At 57.7% G+C, this 18877-nt stretch overlaps 1 protein-coding gene across 1 annotated transcript; it reads left to right on the forward strand.

Annotated features, from left to right (window-relative positions):
• Window positions 1-1487: 1487 nt before the first annotated feature.
• Window positions 1488-13759, forward strand: KCNK3 (potassium two pore domain channel subfamily K member 3). Its single transcript, XM_034060944.1, has 2 exons — window positions 1488-1770; window positions 12725-13759. Exons 1-2 carry the CDS (start codon window positions 1488-1490, stop codon window positions 13612-13614), a joined length of 1173 nt encoding a protein of 390 aa, XP_033916835.1. The 3' UTR covers window positions 13615-13759.
• The last annotated feature ends 5118 nt before the right edge of the window (window positions 13760-18877 follow it).

Raw genomic sequence — 18877 nt, forward strand, 5'->3', positions numbered from 1 at the left:
TGGAGCAGGGGATGGGGACATCAGTGCTGGGGCACCCCAGGGTGCCAGAGACACCCCTGGCCACAGGGACAGCCCCAGTGCTACTGTATTGGGTAGTTCAGCCTCCATCCCCTGCACAAAGCATGTAAGGATCCTCACAAACACTCGTGAGCATCTGTGCAGACGGAGGGTCTGTGGGGCTGTTGTGAAACATGGGAGTGTGGGAGTATGTATGGAGGGACATGTGCATGTGTGTTACATGTGTGTTTGTATGTACATATATGTGATTGTGTGTATATGTGCACCCAGATGTGTGTGAGTGTACAAGTACGGGCAAGGGAGTGCGTATGCACGTGGGAGTGTGTGTATATGTGCATATGTGTGTGTGTGCAGGCAAGTGCGGCTGATGGGTTTCACATGGGTGTGTGCATGAGTGTGAACATGCGTACATATGCACCTCCATGTGCATATGGATCTGAGTATGTGTGCACGTATGTTTGCGCAACTATAGGTGAAGGGGTGCACATAGGTGTGTCTGTGTGTGCATGACTGTGCATGTCCGTATGCATGGAGGTGTATGTGTGTGCGTGAATGTGAACATGTGCACATGCGCATCTGTGTGTACATGCACAAAAGTGCATGAATGTATGTGCAAGTGTGGCTGAGGGGGTGCACATGCGTGTGCCTGTGTGTGCATGAGTATGTGTGTGTGTGTGTATATGTGTGTGTATTGTGTGTATGTGTGTGTATGAGTGAATATGCACAGGAGTGTCTGTGTTCATGCGACCATGCACATGTGTGTGTCTCTCCATGCATACACATGTACAAGCATGTGCACATGGGTGTACAGGGGTGCCTGAGTGTCAGTGGGTGCACACGCTGTGTAGGGCTTGCTGGTACCACTGGGTACTGGTGCCAGTACTGGTGCAGGTAAAAGTGTCAATACCACGCCAGTGTGTGGGTGTGGGTGTCGGTATCGGTGCTGGTGTGGGTGCCGGCTTGTGCCACTGTCTGTGCAGGTGTCACTGCCGGTACCTGTGCAAGTGCAGGTACGAGTGCTGATGCCAGTGCGAGTACTGGTGCAGGTGCGGTGGGGTGTGGTTGTCAGTGTCGGTGTCAGTACCGGTGCTGGTGAAGGTGCAGGTGCCAGTGTCCGTGCGTGTGTTGATGCTGATACCGGTGCAGGTGCCGATACCGGTGCTGGCGTTGGTGCAGCTCTATCAGTACCGGTGCCGGTGCGGGTGCGGGTTGCTGCCGGTCTCGGTGCCGATGCAGGGCGCTGCGGGTGCCTGTGCGGGGCGGTCCCGGTGCGGGTCCCGGAGCGGGTGGGGTGCGGGGCGGTGGTGCTGAAGGACAGCTCCGCCCCCCCCTCCGCCCCTCCCGCCCCCCGCTCCTCCGCCGCGCCGCGCCGGGCCGGGCCGGGCCGGTCCCTGTGCCGCTGCCGCCGCCGCCGCCGCCGCCGCCATGCCCCAGCCGGCCCCGCCGCCCGCCGCCGCCGCCGCCGCAGCATGAAGCGGCAGAACGTGCGGACGCTGGCGCTCATCGTGTGCACCTTCACGTACCTGCTGGTGGGCGCCGCCGTCTTCGACGCTCTGGAGTCGGAGGAGGAGACGGCGGAGCGGCGGCGGCTGGAGGCCAAGAGCCAGGAGCTCAAGAGCAAGTACAACCTGAGCGCCGAGAGCTACCGCGAACTCGAGTGGGTCGTCCTCAAGCTCAAGCCGCACAAGGCCGGCGTCCAGTGGAAATTCGCCGGCTCCTTCTACTTCGCCATCACCGTCATCACCACTATAGGTACCGTCTTCCCGGTGTTCCTGCCAGTCCCGGATACCCTCCTCCGCCTCCCGGCTGCGGGACGCCGGCTCGGGTCACCTCCCCACCATCACTCTTTCCCCGGTGCAAACCTTCCCCAACCCCCCGGCCGTCCGTAGTACCGGGGTGACCCAACCGCTCGGCTCCTCCACTACAGGGAGCCCCTCCAGCCCGGTCCGTGGTATCAGGGTGACTCGACTGCGTGGTTCCTCCGCTACCTGGACCTCCCCCCCGCCCATCCCTATAGTATCGCTGCGACCCGCCTGACCGGATACTCCGCTACCGGGACACACACTCCCCCGCCCGTCCCCGTAGTATCGCGGCGACCCTGCTTCCAAGCCCCACATATCCCTCGGAAAGCCCCGTCAACACCCTCCCCAAAGCGCACATCCGCGCAGCGGCAGGCGCATCCACCTCTGCTACCGCGAAATCCCCGCTCGACCTCCGCCCGCCCCCCCTGTACCGGGGCGACTCTCCCGAAGGGAGACTCTCTACCACCGGAAAATCCCAGCCCGGATCCTCCCGAAATCTCCCTTTCCCGTAGCGTCAGGGCTACCCGATCTGCCCTTAGCTCCGCTGCCCTGGGAACCCCACGCCCGGCCCTCCGCCCATCCCCACGGTGTCGGATCTACTCGCTAGTCCCGCTCCCCAGCCCTGGAGCCCTCACCGGTCACTCCCTTTCGCGCCCATCCCCGAGGCATCGGGGATCCCTCCTGCCCACCCTCTCCCACCTCCTCGTCCTAGGGGAACAGCAACGTGCCCATCCCCGTGGTCTCTGGTGTCCCCGCTCTCTAGGCACCCCTATCCGTGCAGATCCTCACCGTCACATTCTCCCGGGGGCCCGTCACCCGCACCCCCTCACCCCACTGCAGCTTAGGGGAGCGGTCTAAGCTAGGACCTGCGGGGTCCAGCCCTGCGGGGGGCAGCAAATGCTGCAGGGGATCCCAGTGGGGCTGTGGGGGGGAGGAGGAGGAGGAAGGTCCCCTGAGGACAGGGTTCCCTCGCAGCCCATCTCCTGCCCCTCCTGGGGGATGATCCCCAGACCGGGGGACTCGGTGCCCCCTTGCTTGCACAGATGCACTGACCTAACAGGGGAGATATCAGCGTTGTGCCCCCATGCTCCTCCTGCCTCAACCTGGAGATGCTCAGGGTGTCAGGAATCAGGGTCCCTGAAAAGATGCTGCTGGAGACTGCTGGGGGGGGTCCCCCAATCTGAGAGAGGGGCTGAAGGAGCTAGGGGTGCTGCAGGGTCCCCCAAGGTCCAAACCAGTTGGACTGCCAGCCCATCTATCCTTGGATGCCCTCGATGGGGACCTTCCATCCCCTGGTCCCCAAACTGGGTGGCTGTTGGTTCCCGAGGCTCAGACACGGGGTGTCAGGGTGTTGGTCCCCGGGCTGACACATGGGTGTCAGGGTGTTGGTCCCGGGGCTGACACACGGGTGTCGGGGCGGCCGTGGCTGAGTGGCGGCAGGGTCTGGCCATTCCCTGCTGGCGGGAGCAGCTGGGAAAGGCTCTGGAAGCGAAGCCAAGCAGCTTATGTTTGACGTGCGAGGGAGGAGGAGCGGGCACGGGGGTGCGCGGGGGGCTGGGGCGAGGAGCGAGCGGGGAGCGAGCAGACTCTCGCTAGCCCACACAAAGGATGCTGCAGTGACGGAGGAAGGAGACAAAGCCGGCCGGGTGGGCACGGTCCTGAGGGTGTAGCTCAGCACCGGGCTGAGAGCAGGCGTGGGGGCTCTTCCCTGCCTCCCCTGGCCACCCCGTACCCTCCCCTACCAGCAGCTACCCGGACCGCGAAGGGATGGAGGAGAGGTGGCTGAGCCCTGATGCAGGCGTTACACCCCAGCAAAGCATTCTGCCGCCTGCAGAGGGGGTTAAACCCCTGATCCCTTCATTTGGGGTGTGTTGTAGGAGCTCAGGGGCCGCTCTGGGGTTGGGGTGATGGCACCCAGACCCCCAGTACGTGTCTGGGCACAGCAGAGCGGGAGGGGGATGCAGAAGTAATGTCCCCAAACTGGGCTCTATTGCTCTGCTGCCGTTAAGCACTTCTCTCCCAGCAGCTTCAGCTCTTCAGCTTCAGAGTCCATAGGGAAGGGGTGCAGGTATAACTAGGTACAGCCACTGTGGGTTCATCAAAATCTGAGGAGTTAGAAGGCAGGTGGCCTGTGGCAACGAAGATTGAGTATGCCAGCAACAAGAGCAAAATCATCAAAAGCCACTGCTGTCAGGGAAGACAAGAAAGAAAATTCCATTATTCCCCATAAAATGGGATATTCCAGTGGGGGGGGGGGGGAGGGGGGGAAGGCATTCTCCCAGGAAATCACCCACCAGCCCCTCTGTAAAGCTCTTTTTGCAGCTGGGGATGGTGAAGAGCCAGGCTCCTGCAATGCTCTGAAGGCAATCAGGATGTCAGGTGGAGATCTCCGTACCAGGGCCAGCTTTAAAATGGGAATGGGGGAAAGCCGGGAGGGCGACAGGTCCCACTCGGAAAGTTTTTCCTACATTTCAGGGATTTCGTGGTTTTTTCCTTTATCTGGGAAGGAAGCCAAGAGGTGGCTGCTCTGAAGGTCTCCCGCAGTCCCTCTCCCTCCACAAGGCTGCCCTGCACCCTGCTAGTGGGGTTCAGCCCCACCAGTGCGCAGGGACCCCCAAAGCACCCCGGAGGGGGACCGAGGACTGGAATGTTTAGGTTTGCTCTCACCCACTCCACAAAGCCGCGGGCAAAGAGAGCTGCAGGGTTTGCAGGGACGGTGCTCGCCTGTCCTCACAGCAGAGCTGGTCCCCAGGATCTGCTTGTGGGATCTCAGCATCAGCAGGACATGTCCCCTGTCATCTTCGTCCCTGTCCGCACACCACAGGCCTCCATGCTCCAGGGCTGGCTGTGATGGCTCTCTCTGGATCACTCCCAAAAGACACATTTCCCCCCCCCCTTCCTCCCCAGCTCACTGTGTGCAGAGGCAAGCGGCCATCTGGGCCGGGGCAGGTGGCAATGCCTCCATGGTGTCACCATCTGTCACAGCCCTCCTCCTGCCCCACTTGTTTATCAACGGAGCAGGGGCCCCGGGGTGGGACCAGGTCTTCACTGACCCTCTTCAGTATAGGCTGTTCCTGTCTGTCACCCCATCACCCCCATCTTAGGCTGCCCCCTATGGTGGCAGTAGGCCTGACCTCACTCCGTCACATCCATATGGGAAGCCCTTACCCTTCCAGCACCAATGGGAAGGACCTCGAATCTCTGGCTTTGAGGGATGCAGCAGAGGGAAATGTCTCAGGGAAGGCATAGGAACCACTGGAACAAGGAGGAGGTTGAAGCAGTCTGGGGCCTGCAGTGGGGCTGGTTGAAGAGCTGGCCCCTTTGGACATTTCTGTTCCCATCCTGCACTAGCCATGGGGCTGTGCTTTTTAGCAAAATAAATACTGCCATAAAAAAGATAGCAGTAGAAATTAGTGCTGGCACATTTGATAGGTTACAGAGTTAACATGCCGGAGGGAAAAACTGTCCCATTCTGTTCCGGGCTTGGGATATCTCTCCCCTCAGCCCAGTGCCCCATGGGATGTGATGCCCAGTGTGTGACCCCAATCCCATTACAGGCAGTGGAAAGGGACAGACAGCGTCTCACCCCTTCCAGCCCTATGGCTCCTTGCTCAATGGGGCAGGGTGGTCCTTTGAGTGCTCCAGCCATGCTGCAGGGCCTGGCAGAGAGCAGCACTGGGTGGCTGGGTTCGCTTTCCTTCCCTCTCCAGTTAACCATCAGGCCACCCCTCGCCTGTGGTATGCCAGTATTGCTCATTAGGATGTTCACTCTGAAACCTAATGAGGGTATATACCCCTCTGCCACTGACCCTCATTGCAGGGAGCATGAAGAGGGTGAATGGGGAGATGGAATGTATGCACGGAGACCAGAGTCATCCCTGAGCCTTTCCCAGCAGCGATGTGTGTTTTAGGGGTGCAGCCCACTGCCCCAGGGGCTCAGTGCCTCTTCCCAGGGTGGCTCCAGCAAACCTGTGGTGTGACAGCATGGGGTGGTATTGTGGGTGTCCTTTCCCATGGTATTCTGCCCATGGACCCTCTGAACAGGGGGCTTGGTCCTGCTGGCAGGATCGCTGCCCCTTTGCCAGCATCCCTCCCTCCCTTCCATCCCCCACTCCCACCCAGGCTATAAATTCCATGCTCCTCTCCATCCCGAAGCGATAACAGCAATTAATACCCACTCCCTCCCTGCCCCCCTGCCTGGCCTCTCCCAGCTGATGCCTCATTAAACTCGCCAGCAAAGCCTGACTCAGAGCAAGGCATAAACACCACGCAGGGCAGAGATGCTCCGAGGCGAGGGGGGGGTCACCCAGGACAGGGCCAAAAAGCAACAATTCCTTTGGGTTTGGGGTATTTTCCCCCCCTGTTACCAAGCCCCAGGTCTGGCTGCTTCGTCTCGGTGCTGCCAAGTCTGGTGCCAAGAGGGCAGACTGGAGCTGGAGGCTGCGGGAGAGCCCTGCTCTGCTGGGGTGTGATTTATGGACCAGCTTAAATATTTATCAGGCGGCTCTCAGGCTGAAGTGACTGCGGCGTGGGATTTATAGCGGGCACCACCACCTTGGATAAATCACAGCAGGAGGGTTAATGGAAGGAGCAAGAGTGGAGCGTGCTGCAGCGGGGAAGGGGTCTGCCTGCTGAGAGGCAGAAGGAGAGTGGCCACGGGTGCTGAGCACTGCTGCATGGTGCTGGCTGCTGGTGCATGATGATGGTGAATGGTGCTGGGCACTGATGCATGGTGCTGGTGCACATTTCTGGGTGCCTGTAAACGGTTCTGGGCACTGGTGCATGGCACTGGTGCACATTTCTGGGTGCCTGTAAACGGTTCTGGGCACTGGTGCATGGCACTGGTGCACATTTCTGGGTGCCTGTGAATGGTGCTGCGCACTGGTGCGTGGCGCTGGGTGCCATTGCACACCCCTCCACACCTTGCTCTTACCCAGACAAAGCTGGGCACCAAGAGGAAGGAGCCACATCCTGCTATTCACACTGGAGGCCCTGGGGGAAGGCAGCCAGGAGGGCTGGTGTCAGCCACCCCTCTGCCAGCCTCCAGCCCTGCCCTGCGGGGGTCTGGCCCAAAAAATGGGTGTAAATAACCCGTTTTCTGTAAAGGAGGAGCAGCACACAGCATCCACCTGCTCCCGGGGATGCCACAGCTTCAGGTCTGTGCTATCCCAAGGGGTGGCCCCCAGCAAAAAAACCTCAGCAGGAGCAGTTTTCCAGATAAGGGTGTCCACCAGCATCCAGCCATGCCCATCACCGGGGTATCGTGCCTTGCTTGCCAGCTCAGAGGATACCCATGTCCTGCTGCAGGGCCCCTAAGGTCAGAGGGGGACCCTCCTTTTGCAGGAGGAGGGGAGGGATGGAACGGGGAGGGAGAGGGGCCGGGAAGGGGCCTGGCGGAGCCCCAGGACAGAGGGAAAAATTGCCAGTTTCGGCGCAAACAGGCGCTTGGCCGGCGCTGGGATTTTCCATGACACCATCCTGCCCCCCCCCGCCCGCAGGCAGCACGGCTGGGGGGACTGGTGCTGGATGAACCCCAAAACCATCCTGCTCTGCCACCTCCCCCAGCAGGAGGACAGCGAGAGGGGATGTGGGGCTGCCCCCCAGCACATCCAGTGTGGGGAGAGCAGAGATGGGGGTGCTGTGAGACACAACCGCATCCCAAGTGTATAGGATAAATCTGGGGAAAGGGGTCACGGTGATGTGGGGACAGGGGGGTGGCAGGGGGCAGATGCTGCTACAGACGATGGGAGGGGGTAATGGGGAGTTACCCAATGCTCTGTTTTGGAGGGGGGACAGGGAGAGCCCAAAGTCTGCCCCCCATTCCCCTCACCCGGAGGAGGGGTGAAGGGGTGCAGGAGAGGTGAGTGCAGGGTGGGAAGAGGTCTGTGGGTGTGTGGGTGGTCAGATGGATGGATGGATGGATGGATGGTGATAGCATCACAGAATCCCAGGTTGGAAAGGACCTCAAGGATCATCTAGTCCAACCTTTCTTGGCCAAGAATGACCTAGAGTAGATGGCCAAGCACCCTGTTCAGCTGAACCTTAACAGTGTCCAACACTGGGGCGTCACCACTTCCCTGGGGAGATTATTCCAATGGCTCATTGGTGAAAAATTGTCTTCTTGGGTCCAGTTGGAATCTCCCCAGCAGTAACTTGTGCCCATCATCCCTCGTCTTTTCCATGGGATTCCTTGTAAAAAGGAAGTCTCTTTTTTTGTAGCCACCCTTTAAATACTGGAACATGGGGATAAGGTCTCCTCTGAGCCTTATCTTCTCCAGGATGAACAAGCTCAGCTCTCTCAGCCTTTCCTCATACGACTGCCCAGTGCTGGGTTCATCTTTGTGGCCTTTCTCTGGACCCTCTCCAGCCCATCCACATCTTTTTTGTACTGCAGGGATCGAAAATGGACACAGTATTCCCAGTGTGGCCTGACAAGCACTGAGCATAGTGGGACAATAACAACTTTATCTCTGTTGGTGATGCCTTTGTTGGTGTTCCCCAGCAACATGCTGGCTTTCTTTGCTGCAGGATGGATGGATGGATGGATGGATGGATGGATGGATGGATGCATGGCAGGCAAGGTGAGAGAATGGCAGGCTGGTTGCCTCTTCAGCTGCTCTAGTGAAGGCACAGTGAGGACAGTCCCTGCTGTAGGTCCAAGTTGCAGCTGTGACAGTGGCAGCCTGGGTGCTCTGTGTCCAGAGGCTCACTCCATCTGCATCACTCGAGTTTAGCCCAGCCCCAGGGACCTGCTGCCCATGTCCTATCCCTCTGCTCCTGCTGCAGCTCGCCCTGCCTGGCCAGGAGGTGTCCCCACACAGGACAAGCCCCTTCCTGGGGGGAATGGAGGCGTTGCCAGGCATGGGTGTCCCCATGCAGCACAGCCAGCGCCATGCCCCTTCCTTCTGCACTGTGTTTGCTCAGGGCAGGCTGCTGCTGCCACATGGCTTTTTCCCAGCCGCAATCTGCCTGTTTGCATCTCCAAGGCAGTGCCAAGGGTACCCCATGTGCTGGCTGCATCACTGGGTCCCCATCGCTGGGCACGGATGGCCTGGCAGGGCTGGGCACAGCCTGGGTGGCTCTTGGCTGCAGGTGCTGAAGAGAGTTTGCTCAGTCAAGCTTGCGTCACCCAAGAGAAATGGGTGCCCATTACACACTGAGTGGGATGCTGGTCCTTACTGGGAGCAATGGGGTGGTGGGATGCAGGTCTGGATGCACAGCTGACATGAGGAAGATAAGGATGGCACACTGCACCCCAAGGGATACCCACCCAATGCCAGGAGAACAGGGTGCCTGGAGCTCCAGTCCCAGTTCCCTGCCATGGGCAGGGACACCTTTCACTAGACCAGGTTGCTCAAAGGTTTCATGGCTGTGTGAAACCAGCCTTAGAAAGACCAGAGCTGGGTTTATCCCAGGCTGGGACAGAAACTGGGGCTGCTCCAAAGCATTGGAGCCCCCAGTGTGGTCAATGCCTCTGTAGACATCCCCAGCCCCCATCAGCCAGGATACTTGAACCATCCCTTCTTTCCCCCATCACTTCTGCAGCCTCACAGCCCAGCAGTGGGGAGCATGAAAGCTGCAACAGGTCAGAGACCATGGTGAAGGGCTCTAGCATCCCTCTGCAGGGGCCAGGCTGTTGCAGCAGCAAAAGGCAGCAGCTGCACTGGGTAAGAGAGGGAGACACCAGCCTCGTGTACCCCCAGCAGACAGCCAGGCTATGGAACCCACCCTGCTGCCTGCACAGACCCTGGAGGAGGAGCACCATGATGGCTCTGGCAGCAGGATGCAGGGCTCCTGCAAAGACATGGAGGTGTCCTAGTGTGGGCCATGGCTCGTGGCCACCAGCCCTCACTCCTGGCCAGCACCTGCTTTCCTGCAGTGATGTGTAAAGCAGGGAGCTGTTTTCCTGACTGCTTCATCCCCTAAAACCTCAGCCCAGCTCTGGGTCCCTGCTGTCAGTTGGGATGCTCTGTGCCCTGCCCTGGCCCCCAGCACCCAGTGTTCCTCACAGTGTCCTGTCTCCCTGCCTTCCCAACCCTTTGCACCCTCCATCCTTGTCACACCTCCACTCTATAAAGTCCTCCCCTCCTCCCATCCCATCCCCAGCAGCTGCCCACTAATCCCAGCCATCCATCGCTCCCGACAGCCTGGGATTTGCTCCAGGCCAGGGCCCTGCTGAGACCTGCACCTGCTCCCTGCAGCCCTAAAAAGGAGAGGAGCCAGCCGCGTTCCGCAGGGACGTGTCATATTTTCTCTCCGGGGACACACGCTGTGCTCCCTGCCTGCCGGCAGCACCCTGATCCGAAGCACCCTGACCATGTTCTCCCATGGCAGCATCCCATGGGACACCCATCTGAGGAGCACCCACTGGCAGGGCGGTTTGGGGTGCAGGAGACGGCGAGGAGGTCCTGAACCCCTTTTGGAGGGAGGGCAGGAGCACAGCAGGAGCCTCACTGAGGCTGCCAGGGAGCTTGGCCAGGTTGGGAAGTGCCACAGTGCCAGCGGATGCCAATGTGTGCTCCTTGAACCTGGCAACTGCAGGACTTTGCCACATCTCCGGGAGCTGAGCACTCTCCAGTGTGGTTCCATGCCACAGTGGATGAAACCACAGGTGCAAGAGAGCTTTGGGGTTCACCCTTTCCATTGCCTTCCTGGGGTCTTCCTCTCCTTCCCAAATGGATTTCATATCCCAGTGACCTTTCCCCTGTCCTCAGACGTGCTGGAGATCAGGCTAAAGCCGGGAAAGGGGAGGGGGGGGTGACAGATTGACGGATGCTTGGATGTGCTGCGAGAGCTCATAAACTCCTTTCCCCGGGGAAACAGGGCTAAATATAGCTGCGGGAGGCTGCGGTGATGCGGGGCAGGCAGGAGCAGGCAGGAGGATGCTCAGAGAGGCTGTGGGCAGGGATGGGGGCCATGGGCACTTCTGGAGGCTTCTGTCCTTAAACCCATCCTTGACCGGCTGATGCATGAGGAATGGGGATATTTGGGTGTCTGGGAGGGGAACAGAGGCATCTGGCAGGAGATGGAGGGCAGGGGCAGGCAGATGGGTGGGTGAGGGCTCTGAGCCTGCCCTGAAAGCAATAGGATGTGACCCTGGATAAATGTACCCTGTGGCCACCCAGGTGGCATTGCCTCAGTTTCCTTTCTGCTGCACAACAAGCAGCAGGCCTCCCTTTTCCATCAGTGAGGGAAGGAGCAGGATGGTACCTGGCACTGATGGGAGCAACGATGCTTTCCAGCAATGCCCCATCCCTGGCAGTGCTCAAGACCAGGCTGGACAGGGCTTGGAGCAACTGGCTCTAGTGGAAGGTGTCCCTGCCCGTGGCAGGGCGTTGGAACTGAATGAGCTTTAAGGTCCCTTCCAACCCAAACCATTCTGACTCTATGATGCTCTTGAGCTCCCCGAGCCACAGCCCAAGTCAGCAGTGCTGACAGGGGTAGAAGACCATGCCAGCTCCTTGGATGCAGCTTGAACAGAGATCTGATGATCCTTGTTTTTGCCTGGCTCTATCCTTGGTGTGCCAGCAGTGATGGTGACTTTGAGGGATGCAGCCTGCCTCTGCCCAGCCAGGATTAAACAGAGCTGGAGCAGAGCAAGCTCCCATGGGCTTGGGGTCTGCTGCAGCATCACACGGCCATGGGTGATGGTTTACTTGCTAGATCTGCCTTGGAGAAGCAGGTGCTGCAGTGGATGTGCTTGTGCCGGCATCCCCAGCCCTGTCCCGAACACGCTCAGTGTCCAAGGGGAGCATTTTTGAGCCTGGTGGGGTCTGAGTGGTCAATCAGCTGGGTTGCAGACCCCCAGCACAGCTCCTGCCTGCCCCTGCCTATTGCCCCTGCTCCTGCCCCCTCCTGCCTGCTCCCGGACCCCAGTCTGATGGCTTGGGGTGTTGGGGGTGAAGCTCTCAGTAGCCTTTGCCCTGGTACTCATCCACGGTGTGGGGTGCTGGGGGGGGGGGGAAAGGGGAGAGGAAGGAGAAGGGGAAGGCAAAGAGAAAAAACGTGAAAGGGAAAATGAAAGAGAAATGAAAAGGAAAAGGAAAAAGGAATAAAAGAAAGAAAGAATAAAAGAGAGGAAAAATGATAAAGGAAAAGGGAGAGAGAAAAGGGGAGAAATGGAAAGGGCAAGGAAAAAAGAGGAAGAAAAAGGGAGTGGGAAAGGAAAAAAGAGAAAGGAAAAGGGAAAAAAGGAGAAACAAAGGAAAAGGAAAAGAGAGAAAAGGAAGGATCAGGAAGCGGGGAAGGGGAGCAGCCGGTGCTCAACAGCGAGAGCCCCTCTGCAGGTCCTCAGCCCACAGCACGGCTCCCCCCACCCGCAGCCTCTGTGCTGCCTGTGCCAGGGATCCATCAGGAACAACGAGCGCAGAGGCAGGACAGGTCCCTTCTGCCTGGGGCTTGTGTGCAGGGAGCTGAACTGAAACCCCAAAGGGACCCCGGGGCTGCGTGTGGATGCTCCCAAGCTCCCATAGCAGCCCTGGACGGCAGGCAGTGGGGTGTGGGGATATGGGGACAGGGGGCAGAGAGCCAGCTGCCCTTGTCTCTTTGGGTCCTCAAAAATCCCTATTCTCCCCCTCTCCTGCACCTTTCCAGCTGCTCTGATCTAAGCATCCCCAATTGCCCCCATCCCACACCAGAGATTCATCACCTCGTCCATCACCCTCTGACAGCCCCCAGCTCCTTTCCCCACAAGCCAAGGGCTTTCCCCCTTCTCTAGCTCCCTCCTCTTCATTTTCATTTAGAGACTCCATTGTCCTCCAGCCTGCAGAGCTGTCTGTGATCGCTCCTTGTGCCCGGGGATGAGGACAGCACCGGTCAGGGTTGGTGGAAGTGGTTTGAAGCTCTACACCCCCCAAACCCCCCTCAGACCACCGAGCTGATCCCACTGTGCCTTTGCTCCCCAGGTTATGGCCATGCAGCCCCCAGCACGGATGGGGGGAAGGTCTTCTGCATGGTCTATGCCCTACTGGGGATCCCCCTCACCCTGGTCATGTTCCAGAGCTTGGGCGAGAGGATCAACACCTTTGTCAAGTACCTCCTCCACCGCATCAAGAAGTGCCTTGGCATGAGGCGGGTGGAGGTCTCCATGGCCAACATGGTCACCATCGGGTTCTTCTCCTGCATCAGCACCCTCTGCATCGGGGCGGCCGCCTTCTCCTACTACGAGCACTGGAGCTTCTTCCATGCCTACTACTACTGCTTCATCACCCTCACCACCATCGGCTTCGGGGACTACGTGGCCCTGCAGAAGGACGAAGCCCTCCAGAACAAGCCGCAGTATGTGGCCTTCAGCTTCGTCTACATCCTGACGGGGCTGACGGTCATCGGGGCTTTCCTCAACCTGGTGGTGCTGCGCTTCATGACCATGAACGCCGAGGATGAGAAGCGGGATGCGGAGCACCGGGCGCTGCTCACCCGCAATGGGCAAGCCAGCAGCATCCACACCACGGACACCTCCTCGGCCGTGCCAGTGGCGTCCGGGGGTGCTGGGAGTGGTGGTGGCGGCTTTCGGAACGTCTATGCTGAGGTCCTCCACTTCCAATCCATGTGCTCATGCCTGTGGTACAAGAGCCGGGAGAAGCTGCAGTATTCCATCCCTATGATCATCCCCAGGGATCTCTCCACCTCGGACACCTGTGTGGAGCAGAGCCATTCCTCGCCTGGCCGCTGTCCGGAGACCCCCTCCAATAGGTGTTTCTGCAATGCCCGCCGGTCGGCCATCAGCTCCGTCTCCACCGGGCTCCACAGCCTGGCGGCATTCCAGGGGCTCATGAAGCGCCGCAGCTCCGTGTAGCTCCTCTCCAACCCCACCCGTGTCCCCCAGACCTCTCCCTTGGCTCTATGGCCAAAGATCTCTCTTGGTCATGGAAGGAGGAAACCACCCCAGGTCTGGCACTGGGACCCCCAGGGAGCTGTGGCCATGGTCCTCTGGCTTGGGAGGGACGCAGGAACAGCAGCAAGGCTGCCTGGTCCTCTGGGAAGTGGGAAGAAGGGAGCTGCTGGTTTTATTTTATTTTAATTTAAATTAATTTTATTATTTTATTTTGCAAAACCACTCCTCAAAAATGTGAAACTTGGAGAGCTGGAGAGCGCTTTAACTTGATGGGGGGGGGGGTACCCCTGCACCTCCCTCTATGATGAACTTTGTGCAGGAGGCTGGGGACCCCCATAGCCCCAGCACAGCCCCAGGGCAGTGCAACAGCACAGCCGTGAGCCAGCCACATGGTCCTGTGTGTACCAGAGGCCTCATGAGACACGCACTGAGGAGGACACGGGGCTCTCGGCACAGACCGCAGGCAGCAGCGGGGTCCCGTCCCCTCCATCCTCTGCTTCCTCCAGCCACGGGCAGCGAGGGAATGCCGCTGCGAAGGCGAGCACGCATCAGAGGGCAAATCAGGCTAAGAGGGGCTTAGACGGAGCTCTCTCGATCCCTGCACACATCAGCCGGCCCCTGCGGCCGAGAAAACAAGCCGTGAGTCACGTAGGCTGCCGAAAACTCCTGCCTCCACTCAGTGGGCAGCCCCCCGAGAGCTCTGTGGGTTATTTCAACCCTTTTCAGACTGGCAAACCCAGGATTTTCCCAGTGGAAAGGAAGCAGGAAGCACGGATCCATCACCAAGGAGGCAGGAAGGCAATGACAGCGTGGTCCCTGGGACCCCCATCTCCATCCTCTGCTGTGGCAGCTCTGGGGCTGGAGCTGTTACCCTTGGGGAGATTTCCTGGGGGACAACTTGAGGCATTATAAGAGTTTTTCACCCTTCTCCTTCACACCCCTGGGTTGCTCCGGTCCCCTTTCAACCTGCCCCTCATCGCACCCCAACACCCAGAACCCAGAGCAGGGGATGCTCTCAACGCTTTACCCAGCAGAGACATCCTGGGGTTACCCCAGCACAGCAAGAGGGGAGCAAAATCCTCTTTCCTTGTGCCCTTCCATGCACAGGGCAGCCCCCAGCCCCATGGGGAGCATCCCCATCACCCCTAGGACTGTGCACACCCCCTCGCCAGCACCCAAAGCACAGGCTGTCCCCCCACCTGTGGGGACACTGGGGGACACCCTGACATGCACTGGCCCCTCTTTGAGCACCAGGAGTGCCAGGGGGACTCTGGGGACAGCCAAGGCACCCAGCCCTCCTATTTCTTTTCTCACCTTTTAACAGAAGAAAACCAATGTATTTCTAATACTTGACGACTTGTACATACTGTTAGATACCAGAGAGGATATTTATTACAAATGATACTATCATCATATCTATAGAAGTCTATAAATATCTATTGGAAAGAGGGTCTTGGGGGAAAACTTGTTGATGACTCTGGGGAATTTGTTTTCGCTCTCTGCATCCTTCTCATCCTAGGGCACCCATGGGGAACCACACTCCCCCCGGCAAGGTTTCTCTGGTTCTCATGCCAAAGTATATTTGTACCGCTGAGTTACCTTCCATAGAGAGAAATAAAGGCTGGTTCAAACCTCGGCATTGCCTTGACTTCTTCCCTTTAGGGGATGGGGGTCCCAGTCCCATGGGACCTCCCTACCCCAGCTCTGTGCCCCATTGCCCTTGCTCTGCAGGGACTGGAAACTATGAGCATTTCTTTGGAATAAGCTTCTGCCCCTCTCCTGGCTTTTCCCACGGATAAGGAAGAGGAAGAAAGGAGAGTCTCAGCTCTGAGCTCTGCAGCATCCTTTAGTGAGTTCAGTGGGAGAAGGGTTTCCCTTCTGTGTAGGCTGAGCTCAAGGCTTCCTGACCTCCTCCATCCCACCATCACCCACGGACGTAAGGCTGGAGCAGACCCTGCTGCAGCTTTTCCCATGGGAGCCCCTCCAAACCCAGCAGAGCTGTAAACCTCCTGCTCTTACCAGCAGCAGCACCTCTGCAGCTGTGGCTCACACAGGCTGGAGACCTCCCTCTGCTCCATGCAACAGCCAAGAAGCATCCAAGATCTGCTGTGTGAGCCAGGGGGACAGGGGTGAGCCCCCTGCTTTAGGCTGTGTGGGGACACTGAGGCACAGACAGGAGACACACAAATTGGAGAGCTGTGGGCATCTTGAACTATGCTGGGCATCTGGCTCCAAACCTCCAAGGGGGTTTGGGCAGCAGTGAGGGCCAGGATGCATCAGGATGAACGGGGCCATCTCATGGCTGGGACTGTGAACAGAGCTTTGGGCTGCTCTCCTGCCTTTAAGTGGATAAACCCATCTCCGTCCAAAGCCAGGCATGAGCCACCAGCTAATCTAATAACGCTAAGCCTGCAAAGAGCAGATCTGTCTCAGCAGCAGCTGATGGAGCTGATGGATCATCTGAGCAGCAGCTTTCACCCTGCACGAGCGTGCATCCATGGGGCTGTGGGAGGGTCGGGGACTGGGGGCTTCCCTGGCATTTGGTCCCTCTGTTATCCTTCTCTCCATCCTCCTCTGCCTCCAGTCCTCCACATCAGGAAGTCAGAATGCTGAGCCAGCCAGAGCTTTGGCCTGGTCCAGTTCAGCCATCCCCAGGGTGTAACTGGTACCCCAGGCTCCCATCCCTCTGCATGCAGCCACCAGCCTGCCCAGCACTGCACAACCAGGGCAGCAGGGGACAAAGTCACCCATGAATGGGCATGGACCTACGGAGAGACTGCTGGTAACACAGGGCTGGGAGCCACGGAGATAGCAGAGGAACATGGAAAGAAGGGAGAAGTGGTCAGAGAGAGGAACCTCACGCTGTTCAGTGAGGAGAAGTGCAAAGTCCTGCCCCAGGGAGGAACAACCCCACATAGCAATGCCCACCCACCTCAGAAGACGACCTAGGGGTGCTCATGAACAAAGGTTGACCATGAGTCAACAACATGCTCTTGCTGCAAGGAAGGCTGAGGGTAATACAGGTTTCATTAGGCAAAGCATTGCCAATGGGTCAAGGAGGGGACTCTTCCCCTCTGCTCATCACTGGACAGGCCACCCCAGGAGGGCTGGATCCTGTTCTGGGCTCCCCTGTCCATGAGAGACATGGACATACATGAACTCTTCCAGCAAAAGGAAGTCCAGTTCACCATGTAAGTGTAGATGGTGAACTGCAGCATCTCTCCTAGGAGGAAAGGCTGAGAGAGCTGGGGAGCAAAGAAAGCTCAGGCTTTCATCACTGCTATGAACACCTGATGGGGAAGAGGATGGAGCCAGAACCTTCCCAGTGGTGCCCACTGACAGGACAAAATGCTTTGCCACCTCCAAAAGGTCCACTCTGGGAAAACAAAGCATCCCCAGGGGAGCCATAGGGACCTGCAGGTTCTGGTCCTCTCCAGCCAGACCAGGGCAGCACAGGAAGGTCCCTGTGATGTGCAGGGTACAGGGTGGGAGCTGGGACATCCCATGGCAGGGAAAAAAAGAGGTGCCCCATTTGGAGGAGCCCTTGGCAGGTCCCAAGAGGTTTAGGAGCACAGGAGCCATCCACCCCTCTGCCTCATCCCGGGAGATCTTTGTTCCTTCTCAAAGCATTTAAATTCTCCTTGTCAGCCATAGACCAAATATTTACAGTTCGCTGGAGGAACTTAGAATTCCTCCCTAGTATCAGCAGAGCTCAGCTGTGGGGGAAGCTCAGCCCCAGGCAGTTCAGACTCATCCTATCCCTCCTCAAAGCCTTGAGGAGAAGGAGGAGAAGGGGTGGGGAATGAAAGCTTCTATCCTGGCTGAAAAGGGGCCAAGTAGGCTGTGGGAAGCAGGTAGAGAATGGGGACAGTGTGTGTGGGGGGGGGGGATTAAAAGTAGAAGCAATGAAAATTCACACAGCTCTGCTTTCTAAAGCCATTCCAGTACTCCTTTAAAATTCATTTTTAAAAAGCCTTATAAATGTTTCTGTTTTCCCTTCCCAGCTCATTAAACCCAGCAAAAAGAAACCACCAGGGAGGGGGAAACCATATTGTCATTATCCCGAGCTTTTCCCTACCCCATCACACGAGTGACCTCACCATCTCTATTGCTGTGCACCAAGGGCCTTTGGATGCTGAAGGTACTGGTTCAAAGAAATCACTCCACAGTACACACTGTACAGTAAAACACAAACCCTTATTGGTGGCAGGAGCATGTGGGGGTTCAAACCTCCATAGACATGTCCAAAGAACAGCAAATGTTAGGGGTTCTTTTATACCTGCTTTTCATCTTGAGATACTTGTATCTGCTCATACAGTTCAGTAAGTTACATAACTTAAGGTTTCTTATCCTATTGCGCACTTGAGTTAGGGCTACAAAGACAGTCTATGGGTTAGTATTAATCAGGATTCTTACCTTTTAGTTTAGTATTATTGGTTAACTGCTAATACCTGCAAGCTATGGCCTTGGTTCTTTGTTCAAATTGTTATCATATTTTGCCATTAGAGATGTCCCTGCTTATAAGCAACTTACAGAAGCAGATGCAAGGCTGCCTACATACCTGAGTTCTAACTTACTGTATATCATGCCCTTTCAGGAGGGCAGGTCCTTACTTGCAGACAAGTTTCTATTAAGCAGGTGCAGTTGTGGTTTTAAGTGTTGATTCACACTCATGCTAAATAGCAAAGCTATGTCAGCTGAAGTCTATTTGCTTGCTCACACTATCCTGGGACAGCTGGGGGACTTGGGTCTGAATTTGAGTCTGAATTCAGGGAGAAGACATGGCAGAAGTGCTGGGGAGGAGCACTGTGCACAGATGGATGCAGCCACGGGATGGGGACCACCACCGACATCGGCCTAGGGACCCTGAGCTGGTGCCCTGCCTTGCTGTCACTGGGGTGACCCAAGAGGCAGAGGCAACCTGCTGCAGCCAGTGGCATCTCCATGAGCAGCATCACAGTGTCCTCTGTGACGTGGTGCAGCATTCTCTGTGGCAGAGAGATTGAGTGCACCCTCAGTAAGTTTGCTGATGACACTGAGTTTTGTGGTGTAGTCACACTAAAAGGAAGGGACGGGATCCAGAGTGACAGGCTGGAGAGATGGGACACTGCAAGCCTTGTATAGTTCAACAAGGCCAAGGGAAAGGTCCTACACATGGGTTGGGGCAGTCCCAAGCACCAATACGGGCTGGGGGAGACTGGATTGAGAGCAGCCTTGAGGAGAA

Source organism: Melopsittacus undulatus, chromosome 3, assembly GCF_012275295.1.
Source record: "Melopsittacus undulatus isolate bMelUnd1 chromosome 3, bMelUnd1.mat.Z, whole genome shotgun sequence".
Lineage (NCBI taxonomy): Eukaryota > Metazoa > Chordata > Aves > Psittaciformes > Psittaculidae > Melopsittacus > Melopsittacus undulatus.